This window comes from Neoarius graeffei, chromosome 16, assembly GCF_027579695.1.
Source record: "Neoarius graeffei isolate fNeoGra1 chromosome 16, fNeoGra1.pri, whole genome shotgun sequence".
In the NCBI taxonomy this organism is placed as follows: domain Eukaryota; kingdom Metazoa; phylum Chordata; class Actinopteri; order Siluriformes; family Ariidae; genus Neoarius; species Neoarius graeffei.
The window spans coordinates 60,900,755-60,920,172 of NC_083584.1; the positions used below are offsets into that span (position 1 = coordinate 60,900,755).

Below are 19,418 nucleotides of genomic sequence, written 5' to 3' on the forward strand. Positions count from 1 at the left end.
AACGAGTGGAGGACAGAGGAGCCTCTTAAAGAAGTTGTTACAGGTCTGTGAGAGCCAGAAATCTTGCTTGTTTGTAGGTGACCAAATACTTATTTTACCGAGGAATTTACCAATTAATTCATTAAAAATCCTACAATGTGATTTCCTGGATTCTTTCCCCCCATTCTGTCTCTCATAGTTGAAGTGTACCTATGATGAAAATTACAGGCCTCTCTCATCTTTTTAAGTGGTAGAACTTGCACAATTGGTGGCTGACTAAATACTTTTTTGCCCCACTGTATACAGTTACTGATGTGACAAAGTAACGTATTCTTAAGTATTCTATCAAATTTATATACTAGAAAACAACGAAATATCTTGGTAATTTGTAAATATAATAGTCGGTACGCTAAACGGCACAAGAGTCGCCATTTTTAAAAGACCGTGACGTCAGCCCTACCCACTGCACTAGGAGAGAAGCATGTAATCATGGCGTCGGGCGCATCAAGTGAAAGCGACAGCTCTGTCGAATCATACGAAGAGATCCCGCAAAAGACACGTCTGGAGGATCGTTATGCTTTCCATCGGTCCTGTTATTACACCCGAAAGCAACACACTGTGGCATTGTGTAGCCGATCACTTACAATTCATCCTACTTTCCGATTCACACGTGCTAGTCCCAACCTCAATGAGCCAACACAACTGGGCACATACATACGTCATGAGTGTTACGCAGAGAAAATGAATGTGCATTCTGATTGGATAAAATTAATATCATGGCGGGCTGTTCAAACTGCGGAAATAGTTTGCTCGAGCTACTTTCAAAACACTATAACTTTCCAACCTTAGAACAAAAAACTTTTGTAAGTCTTGAATAAGGTTCGTTAATGTGTGTTTTATTGTTATATTTACTCTATATATTGCCCTCTGTTCCCCTTTAACTCGATGCCTTTTATTCACCCATTAAGACACACACGTATATATTTGGGAAACAAACAGGCATCAAAACAATATATATAACTTTTAATGTGATGGTTATAAATAGTGTGCGAAATACCCTGTAACTGCAAACTAGCGACAGATACGCGATAGATAGCTCAGGTAAGCTAATCAGTCAGCATACTGTAGCAAGCTACCAAAACCTGAGGCCACAATGACCAACCTACAAGACTGAATATGATAAATGATGGAAATAGTGGAAAAACTGGAAATAGTGACTGAAAATAAAAATGTACTGTTTTATTTATTGAGTCACCACACAGACCTGCTCTCGCTGAATAAAGTGAGCTGAATGACCTCCAAACTGAGTTCGGCCAGGTTCTAACGCCATACCAAAACAAAATACATCACTGATTCCTTCACATTCAGAAAGGTTAAAAACATTCATCATACGTTCAAAAACGTTCATCATTCTCTAATTCGCACTGCTTATAACTATACACCTACCCGGTGGAGATGAGCTGGGAAACTGAAGACTGAAGGAACAGCTCCTTCTCTGATCCTGACTGTCTGACCTGTTCTGTCCAAATCCTCCGTTCTGAAGTGTTCACTGCACAGCATGGATGACGGAGTAGCAGAAAACCCAGCTGTCTCCCACTGCTTTTTCATGGCTTTATTTTTGGGAAACCTACATAATATGTGAAAAGTTAGCTAAGCAACTAACAACAATCAGCGTAGTTACGAAGGAAATACTTCGTTGTTTGGAGACAGGTTTCACCGAGCGGCTATTATGCGCGAGACTTCATATTAGCCACAAAGTCAGGAAAATCTGTTTGTAAAATTACGTTATAATGACCAAATACAATGAAAAGTATTTTTCCAGTCTCACCTGTGAAAGGTAATCCCATGTGATCTCGTTTGGACGGTAAACCTGTTGGTACAGTTAAACGCAGCACATGAATGAGGCATCTTTATTCTCGGCTACTGTCTAGACGCTATACCAGAGACGGGTGAAGAATCTCCACTTTGCCACATCCAGTATGGCGGCGAGGATGACGTATGATTCTACGCAGAAGGCGGCGTCTGTGTTTATACGTCTATGGGTGTGACACTCTTACACAAAATTAGTATATAGATATAAATATCTTATGCCAAATTATTATGGGATGTTACAAAAAATAAAGAAAAAATCCAAGTCCTCGTCTCCAATTTACGAGTCCGAATGCAGTTAACGCACGAGTCCAACTCCGAGTCGAGTCACAAGTCCTTAAAATTAGGGCACAAGTCGGACTCAAGTACTACAAGCCTGATCATAGCCTTACCCCATATCCAGTTTCTATTTGCGCCATGAATGTTTATTAGACATAGCTCATACTGAGTATATGATATTGGCTCCACTGCTAATTAGGTACATTTTTGACTGTGGTACTGTAAAAAGATTGATATTTGCCCCACGTGAACAGGAGGATGCTGTCAGAGATTCTTGTACTCATACGTACCGCAAAATCACACATGGTATAAATTAGTGTTGTAGTAATCACACACAGATGTAGCTACTCCGTCATTACCTGCTCATTCTGTGTGACTCCTTCCCCCCTCCTATAGCCGATACTCGACTGCCCCCGACTGCCACGCTGACTTCCAGTCCTTACTGAGTATTTACTCGATATTAGCTTCACCCCTTGATTTAATGTTTCATTTGTATTATCTGTGCTATTTTTAATGAGTTTGTATTAGGAACGCACCATATTGAGGCCTGCTCATTGGAAATTTTTTTTCATAAAGTGTGTGTGTATTTTCAGGTCGAAGACTCTTTAAAGATGGCAGAGGCGTTGTTATTTGACCTGCCAGGCTTCCATGCATTTGTGCGGTTCTCTGATGAGGTTCTCGAGCAGCTGAGGTCATACGAACAGGAGCAGTTCGATGACTGGACAAGAGACTTAATCTCTGGACTATCAGACCCCAAATCAGGAATCAGGTGTCCACACACACACACACACACACACACACACACACACACACACACACACACACACACACACACACGGTGTTCCCCTGCCGCAAGCTTTTTTTTGTTGTTGTTGCAAGTTTGTTAAATAATTCCTGACCTACAAATACATCAGAAGAACATTTAATAATTAAATAATATTGGCTGGCTTTGAGTGGTATATCAGATATATTCCATTCAGCCAGTATGATACTGAACGAGTTGAAGATGAGTAGCTGAATGGAATATATCTGATATACCATGAATAAAGCCAGCCATTGTTATTATTATGCATACACATTTGATGGGACAACTATAGATTTTACAAAAAGTTACAGTGGTGCTTGAAAGTTTGTGAACCCTTTAGAATTTTCTATATTTCTGCATAAATATGACCTAAAACATCATCAGATTTTCAGTAGATAAAGAGAACCCAGTTAAACAAACGAGACAAAAATATTATACTCGGTCATTTATTTATTGAGGAAAATGATCCAATATTACATATCTGTGAGTGGCAAAAGTATGTGAACCTTTGCTTTCAGTATCTGGTGTGACCCCCTTGTGCAGCAATAACTGCGACTAAACGTTTGCGGTAGCTGTTGATCAGTCCTGCACACCGGCTTGGAGGAATTTTAGCCCATTCCTCCTTTGGGCTCCTTTGTGACCTCGCTGACTATTACACGCCTTGCTCTTGGAGTGATCTTTGTTGGTTGACCACTCCTGGGGAGGGTAACAATGGTCTTGAATTTCCTCCATTTGTACACAATCTGTCTGACTGTGGATTGGTGGAGTCCAAACTCTTTAGAGATGATGGTTTTGTAACCTTTTCCAGCCTGATGAGCATCAACAACGCTTTTTCTGAGGTCCTCAGAAATCTCCTTTGTTCGTGCCATGATACACTTCCACAAATGTGTGTTGTGAAGATCAGACTTTGATAGATCCCTGTTCTTTAAATAAAACAGGGTGCCCACTCACACCTGATTGTCATCCCATTGATTGAAAACACCTGACTCTAATTTCACCTTCAAATTAACTGCTAATCCTGGAGGTTCACATACTTTTGCCACTCACAGATATGTAATATTGGATAATTTTCCTCAATAAATAAATGAGCAAGTATAATATTTTTGTCTCATTTGTTTAACTGGGTTCTCTTTATCTACTTTTAGGACTTGTGTGAAAATCTGATGATGTTTTAGGTCATATTTATGCAGAAATATAGAAAATTCTAAAGGGTTCACAAACTTTCAAGCACCACTGTAAGAACAGGGCGGTAACTTACCAATGCTGATTCTGATCAAATGTAATTCAGTGTTCTGTCAATCCAATGTACAAAGTCAAAGTTCTAACAATAAAATTGGTACAAGTCTAAAAAGCCTGAACAACAACCCAACTTATATACAAGCTATATCCAGGTAGACAGTTCAAGTTCAGCTAATTTTGGTCGTAGTTAATTGTTCCATTGCAGTTGTTCAAAACAAAAGGGCTTTGCTGAGTGAAGTCCACGAGTGAAGTCCTCTTGTAAAAATCTCCATCACTTTTCCTCACCTCCAAGTAGAACTTTGATAATATTTCCACTATTGCTCTCTTTTCCAGTTTTTCAATGTCCGTTGGTCTGTTTTTCTCTCGTGAGTATGCGTGAAGAACGTCCAGTGAAGTTTTTGTAGCCTTTCGGGTGTTCAGCTCGTCTTTCTCTTTCAAAATATATCTTGCGCTTTTAATGAAGTAAACCTCGTGGCCATGTTTATGTACAAACTGTCCGAGTCACTCATTAGCATGGAAGTTTTATGTCTCCGATGTGTCTCTTTTCCAGTTTTTCGATGTCCGTTGGTATGTTTTTCCTCTTGTAAATATGCATGAAGAATATCTAATGAAGTTTTGGTAGCTTTTCGGGTGTTCAGCGCTTCTTTAGTTTCAGTTTTCAGTTTATTTGTTTAGTGCTTAAACCGAGCACTGAATTAACCCCATCTTCTCTCTCTCCCGGCCGACAAAGAAATGATTGTGCGCATGTGCAGCAGAAAAGTTGTCATTGGGTCTTTGCGTCAGCTCCACTGTGTGACGTCATGATGTCTTGACAACATGCAATATTTTAACAATATTGCACACTCATTCTCCATTGGGGAGAGTGGTGTAATACATGGAGGATAAGTGATATGATAACAATATTGCATGGCATCAATAAACCCACTGGAAGGGAATAAAGTACATTATGTTATTTACCAGCTGGGAGGTCCGTATCGTGAAATTCCGTGACCGAGGTCTTGAAAGTACTGAGCGAGGCCCTCTTTACCAAATTCTAACAGAAAACGAGAGCGCCGGAAAGGGAAAACCGAGCCGAGCCGCCATTTTGAATCCTCATTCACGGCTGTAATGCAAATGGCTTCCTCCTCGGTATACAAGTGCACTTCCATGGCAGGAAAAAAACTACATTTTGCCGCCTATGTAGTCCCCTATTTATACAAATAGGAGTCATTCAGGATTCAGCCATGTTTTTGCTCGGCGTTAGCAACAGTTAGAGGTTTTTAGCTTTCTCCTGAAATGTTTTATTTTATTTCTTCTTCCTCAGGGTAGTAAAACTCGCTTTCGCTGTGAACACTGTCGTTATCGCTATCCATGCTGTAAAATTAATGCTATTCTCCTGAGAAATGCGAAAATAAATGTTGACAAAAATGGCTACTATGTTTGTTGTTGTTGTGAACGAGCGAGTCGCCGGAGGTCCATAACTGGGGTCCGTATCGTAGGATATGGACCCGCTCGCCAGCCAATCAGAGCGCAGGATTTGATGGAAACCGGACCGCGAAAAAAATAAATGTTTTTATTCCATGGAAAAAGTGTCCTGTATGTATAATAATTATATGATGTAGATAACAGTGGGTATTTTTTTATTTCAAATACAAGTTAAAGTATTAAAAAAATTTTTAAAACCTTTATGCACACTTCAAGCACAGTGAAATTCATCCTCTGCATTTAACCCATCTGAAGCAGTGAACACACGCACACACTCAGAGCAGTGGGCAGCCATACCAGAGCGCCCGGGGAGCAGTCAGGGGTTCGGTACCTTGCTCAAGGGCACCTCAGCCCAAGGCCGCCCCACGTCAACCTAACTGCATGTCTTTGGACTGTGGGGGAAACCGGAGCACCCGGAGGAAACCCACACAGACACGGGGAGAACATGCAAACTCCGCACAGAAAGGCCCTCGCCGGCCACTGGGTTCGAACCCGGAATCTTCTTGCTGTGAGGCGACCGTGCTAACCACTACACCACCTTGCCGTGTCCCAAGTATTATGCTTGGGACAAAGCCTGTGCTGCAGAAGTTTACAGCCATACAGTGAAATAGTTTCTGGTGTATGTGTGCAGTTTGCAGGCCAGTAATCGGGTGATGGAGCTGGATCATGTGGACGGGAAGCTAAAGGTTCAGTACTCTGAGCGTTTGGTGAGTTTAGTGAAGGAAGTGAGACAGCTATCTGCTCTCGGCTTCACCGTTCCAGCCAAGATCCAACAGGCAGCTACCATTGCTGAGAAGTTCCACAGACAGGCTCTCGTACTGAAACAGGTACACACACACCTTCGACATCAGTTGGAATGGTTAGTAAAGTAACTGCCATAATAGTCAGTAGTGTGTAATAACTACCCACAGCAGCTCACTGCAGCGGACGATGTTACATCAGCACAAGCCACACAATCTTTTTGCTCTTTAGGAAATTCAGCAAGTGATGTAAGCACAAACGTGCACATTTTGGAATATCACTCTGTGTGTGTGTGTGTTTGTGCAACAGGTGGCTCATTTCTACAACACAATAGACCAACAGATGATTCCATCCCAAAAACCAATGATGCTGAATTACGCTCTGGCCTTTGAGCAGGTTATTAAGGTAATACCACTGGTGCTAGTGCTACTACTGCTACTATTAATACTAATAATAATATAGCGTGTCATACAGAACAATGCATGAAGAGTTCAAGCACAAAAGCCGACAAGCACCAACCTTGAAAAACTGAGCCAATACCATCAGCAGATCGGTGCTGGTGCCATCTTTCTGTTCAGCAGGTGTCAGGCAAAACCAAACATCTCTGTTGTAAAATCCTGCTATATTCATGGTTTTGTTTCTGCCTGGTCCTATTTTTCACAGATGCTGACAACTCCATTTCAGCAAATCAGCTCTCCAAAGCTAGTAACATCATCCATCATGGCTGCACTGTTTCTCAGTTTGCTCCAGGCTTGTAGAACTCGAGTCCAGGACTCAGACTCGAGTCTGATTCGTGCCCTAATTTTAGAGACTCGTGAATTGACTTGGACTTGAGCACTGATGACTCGGACTCGTACATTACCTGCATTCGGTCTTGTAAATTAAAGACGAGGACTCGGATTTTTTCTTTATTTTTTGTAACATGCCATAATAATTCGGCATAAGATATTTATATCTGCATTAATTTTTATACTAATTCCGTGCAAGAGTGTCACTCCTACGCGCCTTGGCGCGTGCATCAGATAGACTCCGGACAGCGTGCACCAAGCGGACTCTCGCATGTGCGCCGTAAACGACTCACACCTGCACAGAATTAAGGCGCAATCAGCGCGCCGATATTAAAACTGTGAAAACACACTTACTTTGCGAAGTATTGAGTTGCGTTGCTGACACGTTACCGAGCCTTATCTCCTTGTTTGGTTTCCTGATCCCTGATTTCCTGTTTCTCGTCTTTGATTCTGCCGAGTCTACGATAGCCTGTTTGTGCCTCGCTCGACCTGTCGCCTGTTTCACTGTTTTACGATTTTGCCTGCCGTTCTGGATTGTTTACCGTCTTCACTTTATTAATAAACACACCTTCTGCACTTACATCCGTCTCCCAGCCATCTCTGACAGAATACTTCACACTCCCTGACAAAGAGAAGCACATTCACCTGCTCATTCGTCATGTTCAGGAACAAACTAATGTTAGGCCCCGGTCACACCGCCCGAACTTTGCTGGAGCGTTCCTGGAGCGGTGAAAAAAATTCATCACCGCTCGTAACCGTTCACCACCGTTTAACAAAAGTTGGCCCCCGTTAAAGCAGCGCCGTATACGCTCGGCCACCGCTGATGTTTCTCGAGGGGCCCTCCTACCGCTCCGAACGTTTTAAGCTGCACAAAATATTGCGAGCGGTGAGGAGGGGGCAATTTTCCGCCCCGGCAAAGTTCACCCCCGCTCCACCAACGCCCAGTCAAAGTTTGGCACCGCTAGACGCAAGTTCGTGGACGCTTGGGTCCGCTAGGCCAACGCAGAAATCTTGAACGCTGGACCACCGCTGCTTCGCCAGCGTTGCCCAGGCGGCGATTAAACGTTGCACAAACTTCGGTGGAGCGGTTGTAAGCGTTTTACGAGCGGACACGGGGTTGCTGGAACGGTGTCGGGCGTTGAAGCAGCTATCCATGGCGGCGATGAACTTTGGTTTGGCGTTGGTATAGAGGTGTTGGAGCGGGACCAGAATTTGGCTATAAATACGGGCAGGGGCGCAGATACGTTTTTTGAACTGGGGGGGGGGACAAAGCTGCCAGCAAACCAACCCCAACCCCGATATGCCTGTCAAGCTTGTTGTGGGTTACCATAGCAACCAAGCTCGAGCTCGCAACCTGTGCAGTCTGCGCAGCTCAACCAACCGAATATCAGTCTTTGTTTTGTTTTATGTGAGTTGTTGCAACTATGTATGTACTGCTGTGCACCTCAATAAACCGAATGGTAATTAGTCTTTTGATTTTTCCGTGAGGTTTGCCTTATGCAAAGAAAGACAGCATAGACGTTTTTTCCTCCCTATAAGTGGGGGGGACCTAACGAGGTGAATTTAAATCTGGGTGGGACGAATCCCCCCGTCCCCCCCTCTATCTGCGCCTGTGAATACGGGGAGAAATGGACCAGGAGCTCCTCATCGATATCGAATTTGCTCAAAGTTACAGTAAAACTGTATCACCATGGATGCTGAGAGACTTGCTATGATTGGTGCTAAACCAACTTTATACCCCCACCGAGCCAAAGCCCGCATGCGCAGAACGCCGCTATACCAACGCTCGCTACCACTCGCTACTGCTAAACCAACGCTAAAGCAACGCCGGCTTCAGCGGTGCACCGCTAAGCCAACGCCCGTGTTTTCGATTTTTTTTCCCATTTTGTGTGCGGTGACGAGCGTTATCGAAATTCGGTCCCCCTTCCCTACCGTTCAAGGAACGCTCCAGCAAAGTTCGGGCGGTGTGACCGGGGCCTTAACGGCGCTGAAACAGCCACCGTCAAACGGTCCGGTTGGAGTGTTGTTCTCGGACTCGACTCAGTTTTTTTTTAATAACTTGGACTGGCCTTGGACTCGAGGTTTAGTGACTCAACTACAACACTGGTTTTCTCACTAGTTTACCATAGTTCACCAGATAATGCATTAAAACATAATGACATCACTGAACAGGTGACTGTCGCACGTTGGGTGTAAAATAAACCCAATCCAGCCAATTCCACCTGCTCACAGACAGTGCGGGGAAAAAACGCCCACATTTCTTACAGACACAATGCATTTTTGAAGTTATGTACTAAATTCTGATTTGTCTGTTTTTGCCACCATCTCATCTCATCTCATTATCTGTAGCCGCTTTATCCTGTTCTACAGGGTCGCAGGCAAGCTGGAGCCTATCCCAGCTGACTACGGGCGAAAGGCGGGGTACACCCTGGACAAGTCGCCAGGTCATCACAGGGCTGACACATACACTACGTTCAGACTGCAACCTGAAACGACCCATATCCGATTTGTTGTGAAATCCGATTTTTTTGTTAGGCCGTTCACATTACCAATTATATGAGACTTGTATGCGATCTCCAATATGAACGGAAAACGACCCAAAAGTGTCCCGCATGCGCAAATTGACACGTAATAAGCACATCTACGTAATACGCAAACAAAAAAAAAAGCGCACTCTTCAAGTTTAATGATTTCTTTGTTTGTTTGATTATCTGGTTAGTGTTAAAGTGTGAGGTCTCGTGTGTGTTTTTTTTCTGAACCGAAATGAAAACGTGTAGCCTGGTAACGAGGGTTGACTCCTAAATGTCTCTCTAAGACCCCGTCCACACGTAGCCGGGTATCTGCTAAATCGAAGATATTTTTCTACGTTTTGGCCTGTCATCCACATGAAAACACATCAAAAACGAATATTTAAAAAAACTCCGGGCAAAGTGAAGATTTTTGAAAACTCCGTGTATGCCTTTTCGTGTAGACAGAGATAACCGGAGTTTTGCGTTTTAGAACGTCACAATCTGCGCCAAAAAAATGACAACAAATCTGCCCTGACGTCAAACGTGCGACCTTTGTTTACTGCAGAAGCCAGATTAAGCATGGACTTAAGCTAGCCGCACACCACGGCGATCCACGTGGTACCGAACCGACCCATTTCAGAGCCGACTCCCGACAGGGCACGCACATATCCCCCGACTGTTGACGAGTGCAGTCGCGATTGAAGCGATACGTGACAACTTAATAGCTTTGTGATTGGCTATTGGATATAGTTACTGTTAAATCCAACACTTGAAGATGCTACAGGCTGAATTACAAATGACACAACATGGAATATGTAGCGCACTATCTAGGCTGCATGAGCTATTATTTCCAACCTTAAATAGTGCACTTATATAGGGGAGTTAAAGCGATTTGGAATTCAGCCACACAACTTGAGCAGAGTGGCTTTCCAGCCCACTGTGTCTATGGATAAAGCTTCAGTCTATGGAATTACAGTATATACCTGCATTAGGTGCTACCAACACGTATTTCTCGCGCTAGAAATTGTGTTTAATGATGTCACGTGTTATATGCGAAAGATATGATTGGCTATTGCTAGCGACTCTCGCCGATCAGTCAGGCTCCCGATTAGTTTTTCGAATTGGCTGTGAGATGAGTCGGTACCATCGAAAACTAGTCTTTACGCCTGACTCGCGACTTCAGTTGGCTCGGTACGCTGAAAATCGGCGTAGTGTGCGGCTAGCTAAAGAGTAATGGATCGGAGTAGTGCCTTGAAAGCGTTAATTATTGTGCAGGTGCCATTTACATGTTTAATTTTAGAAGCCCAACTACTGCTCCAAGAGCACAGGCGATGTGATTAGGGGGTAGGATTTGGGGAAATAACCATCTACAGGTTTGGAACGCTTATGAATGTGATTGAAAACGCAGATGTTCGGTTATGTGTGGAAGGGATTTTTTTCGAAGACGAGGTGGTGTGGATAAAACATTTTTATAAACGGAGGGGGGGAAATGTTCGGTTTTAAAAATACCCGGCTACGTGTGTACATGGCATAATTTCCATATAAGTGCACTACATGTTACTAGGAAGTAATGGATTTTTAAACTCTATATAGTGCACTCGAGCTTCAGTAGGCAGTCATTTGGGATACGGCCGCTGTATTACCAAACTCTTAATTCAGGCTTAATAATTTGCACATATTTATTTCGTCATATTAATAAACTTTTTCTACATTTTTATAAATATTTATTTAGATTGTTTATAGCCAGCTGAATTCTGCAACTTCTCTCAGCGCTGGCTCAAGGTGCAGAAACACCAGTGCAGTTTGCTATGGAGATGAGGCGAGACCTGGCGATGTGGTTTTTGTGGCGGAACTCACACAATAATCTGATTAATGTGGGCAGCAGACTAATGAGACCGAAGGTGTCAAATTACTGGAAATTTCCAGAACAATCTTATAATCTTGTAATACAGGATGGTTTAAGTTATAAATCAGTTATAGAAACTGTTTTATTTAATCAGGCTAACAGATCAACATCCAGGTCCCTACCAAATCCACCATTAGCTTGATCAATTCTATAAAAGTCTATTTAAATTCTGAAAACTGTACAAATGTTGTTGTTTTCCACCAAAGAGGCGGGATTAGCCAACGCAGAATAGTGACATTTGTCTCTTGTTGATGACGTGTAGGTGGCATGAATGCGACCTGTCCGGTCAGACTGCAGTCGCATGTGAAAATAACGGATATGCATCGGATTTAGGACCACATATCCAAGCAGCCTGGGTCGCATGTGAAAAAATCGGATCTGTGTCGTTCAGATTGTCAATAACAAATCGGATACAGGTCGCATACGGGCAAAAAAATCGGATATGGGTCGTTTCAGGGTGCAGTCTGAACGTAGTCTTAGACACAGACAGCCATTCACACTCACATTCACACCTACGGTCAATTTAGAGTCACCAGTTAACCTAACCTGCATGTCTTTGGACTGTGGGGGAAACCGGAGCACCCGGAGGAAACCCACACGGACACGGGGAGAACATGCAAACTCCACACAGAAAGGCCCTCGCCGGCCACGGGGCTCAAACCCGGACCTTCTTGCTGTGAGGCGACAGCACTAACCACTACACCACCGTGCTGCCCATCATGACAATTAATTACTATATTATTATTATTATTATTATGTAAATAATTACTATATACTATGCATATCAATTCAGATTGTCCCTGTATGACATGGTCAGTTCTATCAGGGAAATAAGACCAAACACAGAACAAGAAACATGGCGGTGTTTGCGTTTGCCCCTGAACTCTTCACATGTAAATGCAGTGTAGTATAAATAGGTCATGCCTTGTCAGTCAGTAATTCCTTGTTAACCCCTTCAGTGCCCTTGGACGAGTCACGTACGTCATGAAATCTTTTACTGCTGTGCTTTATGACGTACGCTACTTGTCATAAACACCTCCTTTTATGTACCTTACATGGCACATTACTTTTACTTCACAGTGGCACATTACCGCGAGTTGGCCTAGTGGTTAGCCAGTTCTATTCACGGTCGGGTTGAAGTTGTTTTTACTCTACAACAGGGTTTTTTGTGATTTTTCTCTACAAATATAAAGTTCTGAACAAGTTAGAGAAAGATTATCAAACTATCCCAATTCTGACCTATTTTTGTCGTATTATAATTAATTATGGGTGGCAGCCAAGGGGTTAACGTTGAAGTGTTAAAGTTCGTACTTCACCGATTTGTATCAGAGTCCTCGTGCAGTGTCGGAGGACGGAGGAGGAAAACTGCAGATAACGTGGGAGAACCCAAAAGAGTTGGAGATTTACATAAACAAGCTTCAGAATGCCGCAGAGAAGCTCTCCACTCAGAACAGGAAGCTCCGCAAGTGGCACACTGACTTCACTGACAAGGTACGAATACAGCATCAAGGTGCATGTCGTCTTTAGTGTGTTGCAAAAACATATCTGACTCGGAGAGATGTAAATGTACAACCGTTTAGTGCATGTTTTATCAAAGTCATAGTCATTCCCTCATTCTCAGAACTAACATGGCGTCCCGATTGTAGATTACAAGTTCCCTTTTCTTAGTACCAGTAAAATTAGCAGGAAATAACAGGTCTGGAAATTTCTTCATGAGTAAATGGAAAGAAACCTATGATTTGATGAGTGTTTTGTGTGTGTGTGTGTGTAGGTGGTGATGTTGATGGGTGTAGATCTCCTGCGGCAGCAGCAGCGGTGGAAGGAAGGACTGCAGGAGCTCAGAGCTGGATTTGCTACTATCGAGTCCCAGGTATCGCCACAGAACATAAACATCATTAGAAGAAAGAAAGCACAACTTTATTCATCACACACACTGCATTTTTAACCCATCTGAAGCAGTGAACACACACACGTGAGCAATGAGCACACACACATATACCCAGAGCAGTGGGCAGCCATGCTAACAGCGCTCGGGGAGCAGGCAGGAGTTAGGTGCCTCGCTGAAGGCCACCTCAGCCCAAGGCCGTCCCATATTATCCTAACCTGCATGTCTTCGGGCTGTGAGGGAAACCGGAGCACCCCCACGCAGACACGGGGAGAACATGCAAACTCCTTACAGAAAGGCCCTCGCCGGCCGCTGGCTTCAAACCCAGAACCTTCTTGCTGTGAGTTCATCATGCTAACCACTACACCACTCGTCCCTAATCAATCCTGTCATTAATTACTCATGAGCCAGTAATAACCGCTGACCACTGGTAATCACCCGACATGCCTTAATATCACAGTACCATGAATAAATCCTAATGGAGCTTTGATCAGGATCTGATGTGACCCATGGGATGATGGTGTGGGTGGAGTTACATGACTACATGTTGACAACATGTTACAAGCTACATGTTGAGTTCAATATTTTTGATAACCTTCAAGAAATCGTGCGCGTGTGTGTGTTACAGGGTGTGCGAGTGAGTGATATGCACGCATGGAGACAACACTGGAATCATCAGTTGTATAAAGCCCTGGAGTTTCAGTACCAGTGCGGACTGGAGGCACTCAACAAGAACCTTGCGGAAATACACATAGACCTCGTCTTTAAGTGAGAATCTTTGTGTGTGTGTAGGACTGGATTATCCTGGATTAATGTGGGTGTTACTGGGTACTGTGTGTGCTGTGTTTGTTTGATTCATATGAGGGTTTCTTCCTGGATGAGTGTGAGGGAAACGTGTGTGTGTGTGATTATGTAAATAGTGCGTGTAGAATAAAATTGTGTGTGATACAGTGTGTTAGAGTAGAGTGTGTATGGCGACAACTGTGTTTCATTAATGTTCCAATGCAATATATATACATATTAGGGTGCATCAGTTGCCCTCACTTTTTCATAAAATCTGATGCATGTTTGTTTGGGTGTTCCTTTTCACCAATAAAGACATCCTGTAAAATGTTTTGACCATATTCAAAAGTCTAATGGTGGCACCATGAGGTTCATTTTTTGCCAAAAAATGCTTATTTTATGATTTAAGGTTTGAATCACAATGTTGGACTCCATTTATTGATTTCTTGTGAGCCAGAGATCATGTTAAGAACCTTTGCAAGGGATTGAGAAGCATTAATGTGATTCATAATACATTTGTATTGTTTAAAAGTAGCTGAACAATGATTCAATGAACAGCTAAAACTCAAACTGTGCTTGATAATATATTTAGAATATGGACTAAAAATGTGGATCTAAGATATTTGGTATACTCTATAAGGTGCCATAATGTTTCATGAAAAGTGATCGAAATTTTGTCATAAAAGTCATAAAATAGCAGCTTTTTCCATAACTTTGAGCTCCTGGTGCCACCATTAAACTTTTGAATTTCGTCAAAATATTTCACCCAGTGTGTTTTCTTACCAAAAGGAACAGAAAAACAAAAATGCATCATGATCGGAGGAACTTTTCATTTTTAGGGGGCAACTGATGCACCCTAATACATATATGTGTGTGTGTGTGTACAGGCAGGGCCGTGTGCAGTTCCGGCCAGTGTGTGAGGAGCTGCGTGTGAAGTACTATAGAGAGTTGAAGCGCTTCATCAGCATCCCCAATCAGTTCAGAGGAGTGTATGAGAGTGACAAGGGGGCGGAGCCTATATTCACCGCCATGATCGACAACAACTCCCGAGCCTTCATCACCATCTACAGCAACGCTGAGCTGCTGTTCAGCAGACTGCAGCAAGTACAGGACAAATTCAAGGTGAGCGCACACACACACACACCTGGTCAGGTGTGTCTCTATGCTTTAAATGATGTATATAAATAAGGAGGAAAGACAGTCTGACAGACAAACAGCTAGACAGATGGATAGATACACAGGCAGACATGTACTATACACTCACTGGCCACTTTATTAGAAACACCCCTCCATCCACCTGCTGTTTGATGCAGTTCTGTAATCAGCCGATCCCTTGACAGCAGCACAATGCATACAATAATGCAGATACAAATCAAGAGCTTCAGTTAATGTTCACAATGTTCAAACATCAGAACGGGAAAAACTGTGATCTCACAGTGTGACTTTCTTTCACTGGTTTGAGCCAGATGGGCCGGTTTGAGTATTTCAGAAACTGCTGATCTCCTTCCCAGGGGCTTCAAAGTTTGGGAGAATAGCAGGGTACAAATAATTTACAGCAGGGTGCGAAATGGTAAAATGTCTGCCAGCGGCAGACATAATGCACGCAAAGCGTGCAGGGATAGATAGATAGATAGATGGATGCAAGTACGAATTTTTCATGGGGCGGGATGGTTTGGAACAGGCCATCTAAAATTGGGATAACATTTACCCGGGACGGGTATTTGAGGCGGGTCGTCTAGCTTAAGCTTGATTAGCGTTGTTACACATGCCAGTGTTTCCCACAGAAATTTTGGAGACTATGGGGGCAAGCCATGGGGGAGGCGCGGGGGTTGTTTAAAATTGAGTGATATGTTAAATATTAAGTTATTACTGAAAAACTATTGATTAAAAAAACAGACACTGAGAAATAGTCCTATAAACAACTTTACCAATATAAAAGATTACCAGGACTACAAAAATGCAGAAAAATAGGCTTTACTTATCCAAATGCACCTGTTGGTTCAAAAGTTAAAGTGCAGAGAACCTCACAGCACAACATGAAGTTACCTTAAAATATAATATAAATGCCTCAGCTTTCATGTAAGAAAAAAAAACTATTAATACTAGTACTGTGTGCAGGCAGTCTCTCCTGAAGACTAAATTATACAATAATTATAAACTAATAAAATAAATGGCTCAGGCTTCATAGAAGAAAAAAAACAATTTGAACAGAATCTCACAGTATGATGCTGAAGCTGCCTAAACAATGGAAAATAAAATACCATTTTGGCAAAAACGTTGGCATCCATTAATTTCTTGTATTAAGTAAAAAAATATGTTGCCAGATACTGCTGACGTTTTACAGCCCAAAATATGTTCAAAACCTGCCAAAATGCACTTAAAACCGCCCAAATTGGGCGGGAAACCTCCCAATCTGGCAACACAGGCGGCAGTAATGGCTGCACTCATGTCGAGGATGTAAACACAATCTGGCAACACAGGCGGCAGTAATGGCTGCACTCATGTCGAAGATGTAAACACAGTTGATGCGGCAACGGACATACATGACATAGTGGATGTAATTTACGTTCACAACTTTTTCTGCTGTCAGAAATATTTAATATTAAATTTTGTGACTCGACTGACAATTGCCGGCGGCATAACAAGCCATAGCCGGTGATTTGCCGCCGGTGACCGGCTACTTTTGAGACCGCTGCCTTCCTGGGGTTTCCACACACAGCAGTTTCTAGAGTTTACACAGACGGAATGGTGCGAAAAACAAAAAACACTGAGTGAGTGAGCGACAGTTTTGCGGGTGGAAACAAACGCCTCGTTGGTAAGAGAGGTCAGAGGAAAGTGACCAGATTTGAGGTGGTTCGAGCTGCCAGGAAGGATCTAGTAACTCATATAATCACTCTTTACAACCGTGGTGAGCAGAAAAGCATCTCAGCATGCAACAGCAGAAGAACACATTGGGTTCCAGTCCCGCAGCCAAGAACAGGGATCTTAGAATCAACAAAAGTTCCTATTAAAGTGGCCGGCAAACAGACACAAAAATATAGAAAGGAATCCGAATCCTAAATAATGACACAGGATAACGCGCATGGTTTAGACATACAGTACAGTGAGGGGAAAGAAGTATTCAGACACTTGTCGTTTGTTCTTTAATACATTCCAGCGAAGAAATCCACTTTTCTCAGGGTAAAAAGTATTTGGACGCCATCTTTAAAAATACATGTAAAGATTGCATTAACATAAATCAAATTCTAGATATACGGTAAATTCTCTAAAAACTGCTCTTATGCAAATTGTGTCTGGTGTCTTTATGAAAGATGTTGTCATTGGTTGGGAAGATTTCGTCAAGGTGAAGGTGTGCACAGTATGTCTATAGTTTCTGACAGAGCGTGGTGTTAATGCAGTGTGTGTGTGTTTAGTGCTGGGTCTTTCCTTACTCAGTGTATTCTACAGAAGGGTGTACACTGGTGCAGTCCAGTATGACTGTATGCGTAAGTGTTTTTGCAGTAGAGTCCCATGCAGAGGTGTGTGAGAATGCTGTGCATATTTTTTCACTCTTTTCGCTTCCTCTTTCCTATCATCAAAAGCAACTCTGACTCTTGGTTTCTATCTTGTGGTTGAGTGTGTATACATCTCTGTCACTTTCTGTACCTAAAATTCTCTCTCTCACACACATACACACACACACTTCCACTTCTCTGTCTGCTCTATTGAACCGAACATTCAAATGTCATCACTCGCTCTCTAAGCATCCGTTTCTTAATCAGACATGCGTCAAAACCACACTGTCGCATTCTGAAAATCTTTTGACATCTCATCATGGTTAAGAATTTCATCATGGTGTCACATTTAAAAGTTCGGTACATGCCAAATGACGGGGTATAAAGCGGAATTCTTCTAAGATGTTCAAGCTAAAACATCGCCGTGCATCATGTTTCTGAGTCGAACTGTAAACTGTTTAGCAATTTCACGCACACTGACGTGAAGCACTCTGTTTCTCATTATAACTTCCCACTGACGTCATAGTGTTGTCATGAGCTGCGTCTCAAATCCAAAATTCTGACCGTACATTCAAAAGTATTTACTAATTGAGAAAATCCTTCAGGCTGGTACACAAAACAGATCTTTTGGTAGATGTTTTAAAAATTCAACTCTGACAGGCAAGCTGGTTAGGGTTAGTACTCGGTAATTAACGAGTTCAGACACCACTAGTGTGTTTAGAGGCGGTGGATAGACCTAACAGGGAAATCTGTCTACTTATTTTAGTGAAAAGACCAAAATAGCATTTGTGCTCTTAATTTAAAATGTGCCGCTTGAATGCACAATCTGTCAGCGATGTTTCAAATAATTATGAATTGACCAAAAGAGAAGATTTTGAGTTCCTGTTATGTCCCCGTTTATAGCTCAGGAGGTTTCATGTGGCGTCATGACCTCAAGGTTGGGAATACCCAGTATTGAAGAGTGTTAATGAATCTATGATTAAATAACTGTGTGTGTGTGTGCGCAGGAGTGGGTGGTGTTGGGACAAGTGGATATGGAGGTTCTGGTGGAGAAACACCTTCACACGGTACAGGACTGGGAAAGAAACTTCAGAGCCCTCAAAGTAAAAGGGAAAGAGGCTGAACGTCTTCCCAGGTGAACACAGCACGGCACGAACATTTCCCATCACTGACTTTATGAAGTACAGTGGAGCAAAAAAGTATTTAGTCAGCCACCAATTGTGCAAGTTCTCCCACTTAAAAAGATGAGAGAGGCCTGTAATTTTCATCATAGGCACACTTCAACTATGAGAGACAGAATGGGGGGAAAGAATCCAGGAAATCACATTGTAGGATTTTTAATGAATTAATTGGGAAATTCCTCGGTAAAATAAGTATTTGGTCACCTACAAACAAGCAAGATTTCTGGCTCTCACAGACCTGTAACTTCTTCTTTAAGAGGCTCCTCTGTCCTCCACTCGTTACCTGTATTAATGGCACCTGTTTGAACTCGTTATCAGTATAAAAGACACCTGTCCACAACCTCAAACAGTCACACTCCAAACTCCACTATGGCCAAGACCAAAGAGCTGTCAAAGGACACCAGAAACAAAATTGTAGACCTGCACCAGGCTGGGAAGACTGAATCTGCAATAGGTAAGCAGCTTGGTGTGAAGAAATCAACTGGGAACAATTAT

The 19,418-nt window shown here is 42.7% G+C and overlaps 1 protein-coding gene across 5 annotated transcripts in view; it reads left to right on the forward strand.

Moving 5' to 3' along the window:
- Window positions 1-19,418, forward strand: part of dync2h1 (dynein cytoplasmic 2 heavy chain 1) — a 153,835-nt gene that overhangs the window by 16,880 nt on the left and 117,537 nt on the right. For all 5 annotated transcript variants that reach the window (XM_060943314.1, XM_060943313.1, XM_060943317.1 and 2 more), the window contains exons 12-19: window positions 2,721-2,896; window positions 6,267-6,462; window positions 6,686-6,781; window positions 12,910-13,071; window positions 13,352-13,450; window positions 14,094-14,233; window positions 15,136-15,370; window positions 18,750-18,877. In XM_060943314.1, the coding sequence (XP_060799297.1) occupies window positions 2,721-2,896; window positions 6,267-6,462; window positions 6,686-6,781; window positions 12,910-13,071; window positions 13,352-13,450; window positions 14,094-14,233; window positions 15,136-15,370; window positions 18,750-18,877 (1,232 nt within the window). The remainder of the gene's footprint in view (window positions 1-2,720; window positions 2,897-6,266; window positions 6,463-6,685; window positions 6,782-12,909; window positions 13,072-13,351; window positions 13,451-14,093; window positions 14,234-15,135; window positions 15,371-18,749; window positions 18,878-19,418) is intronic.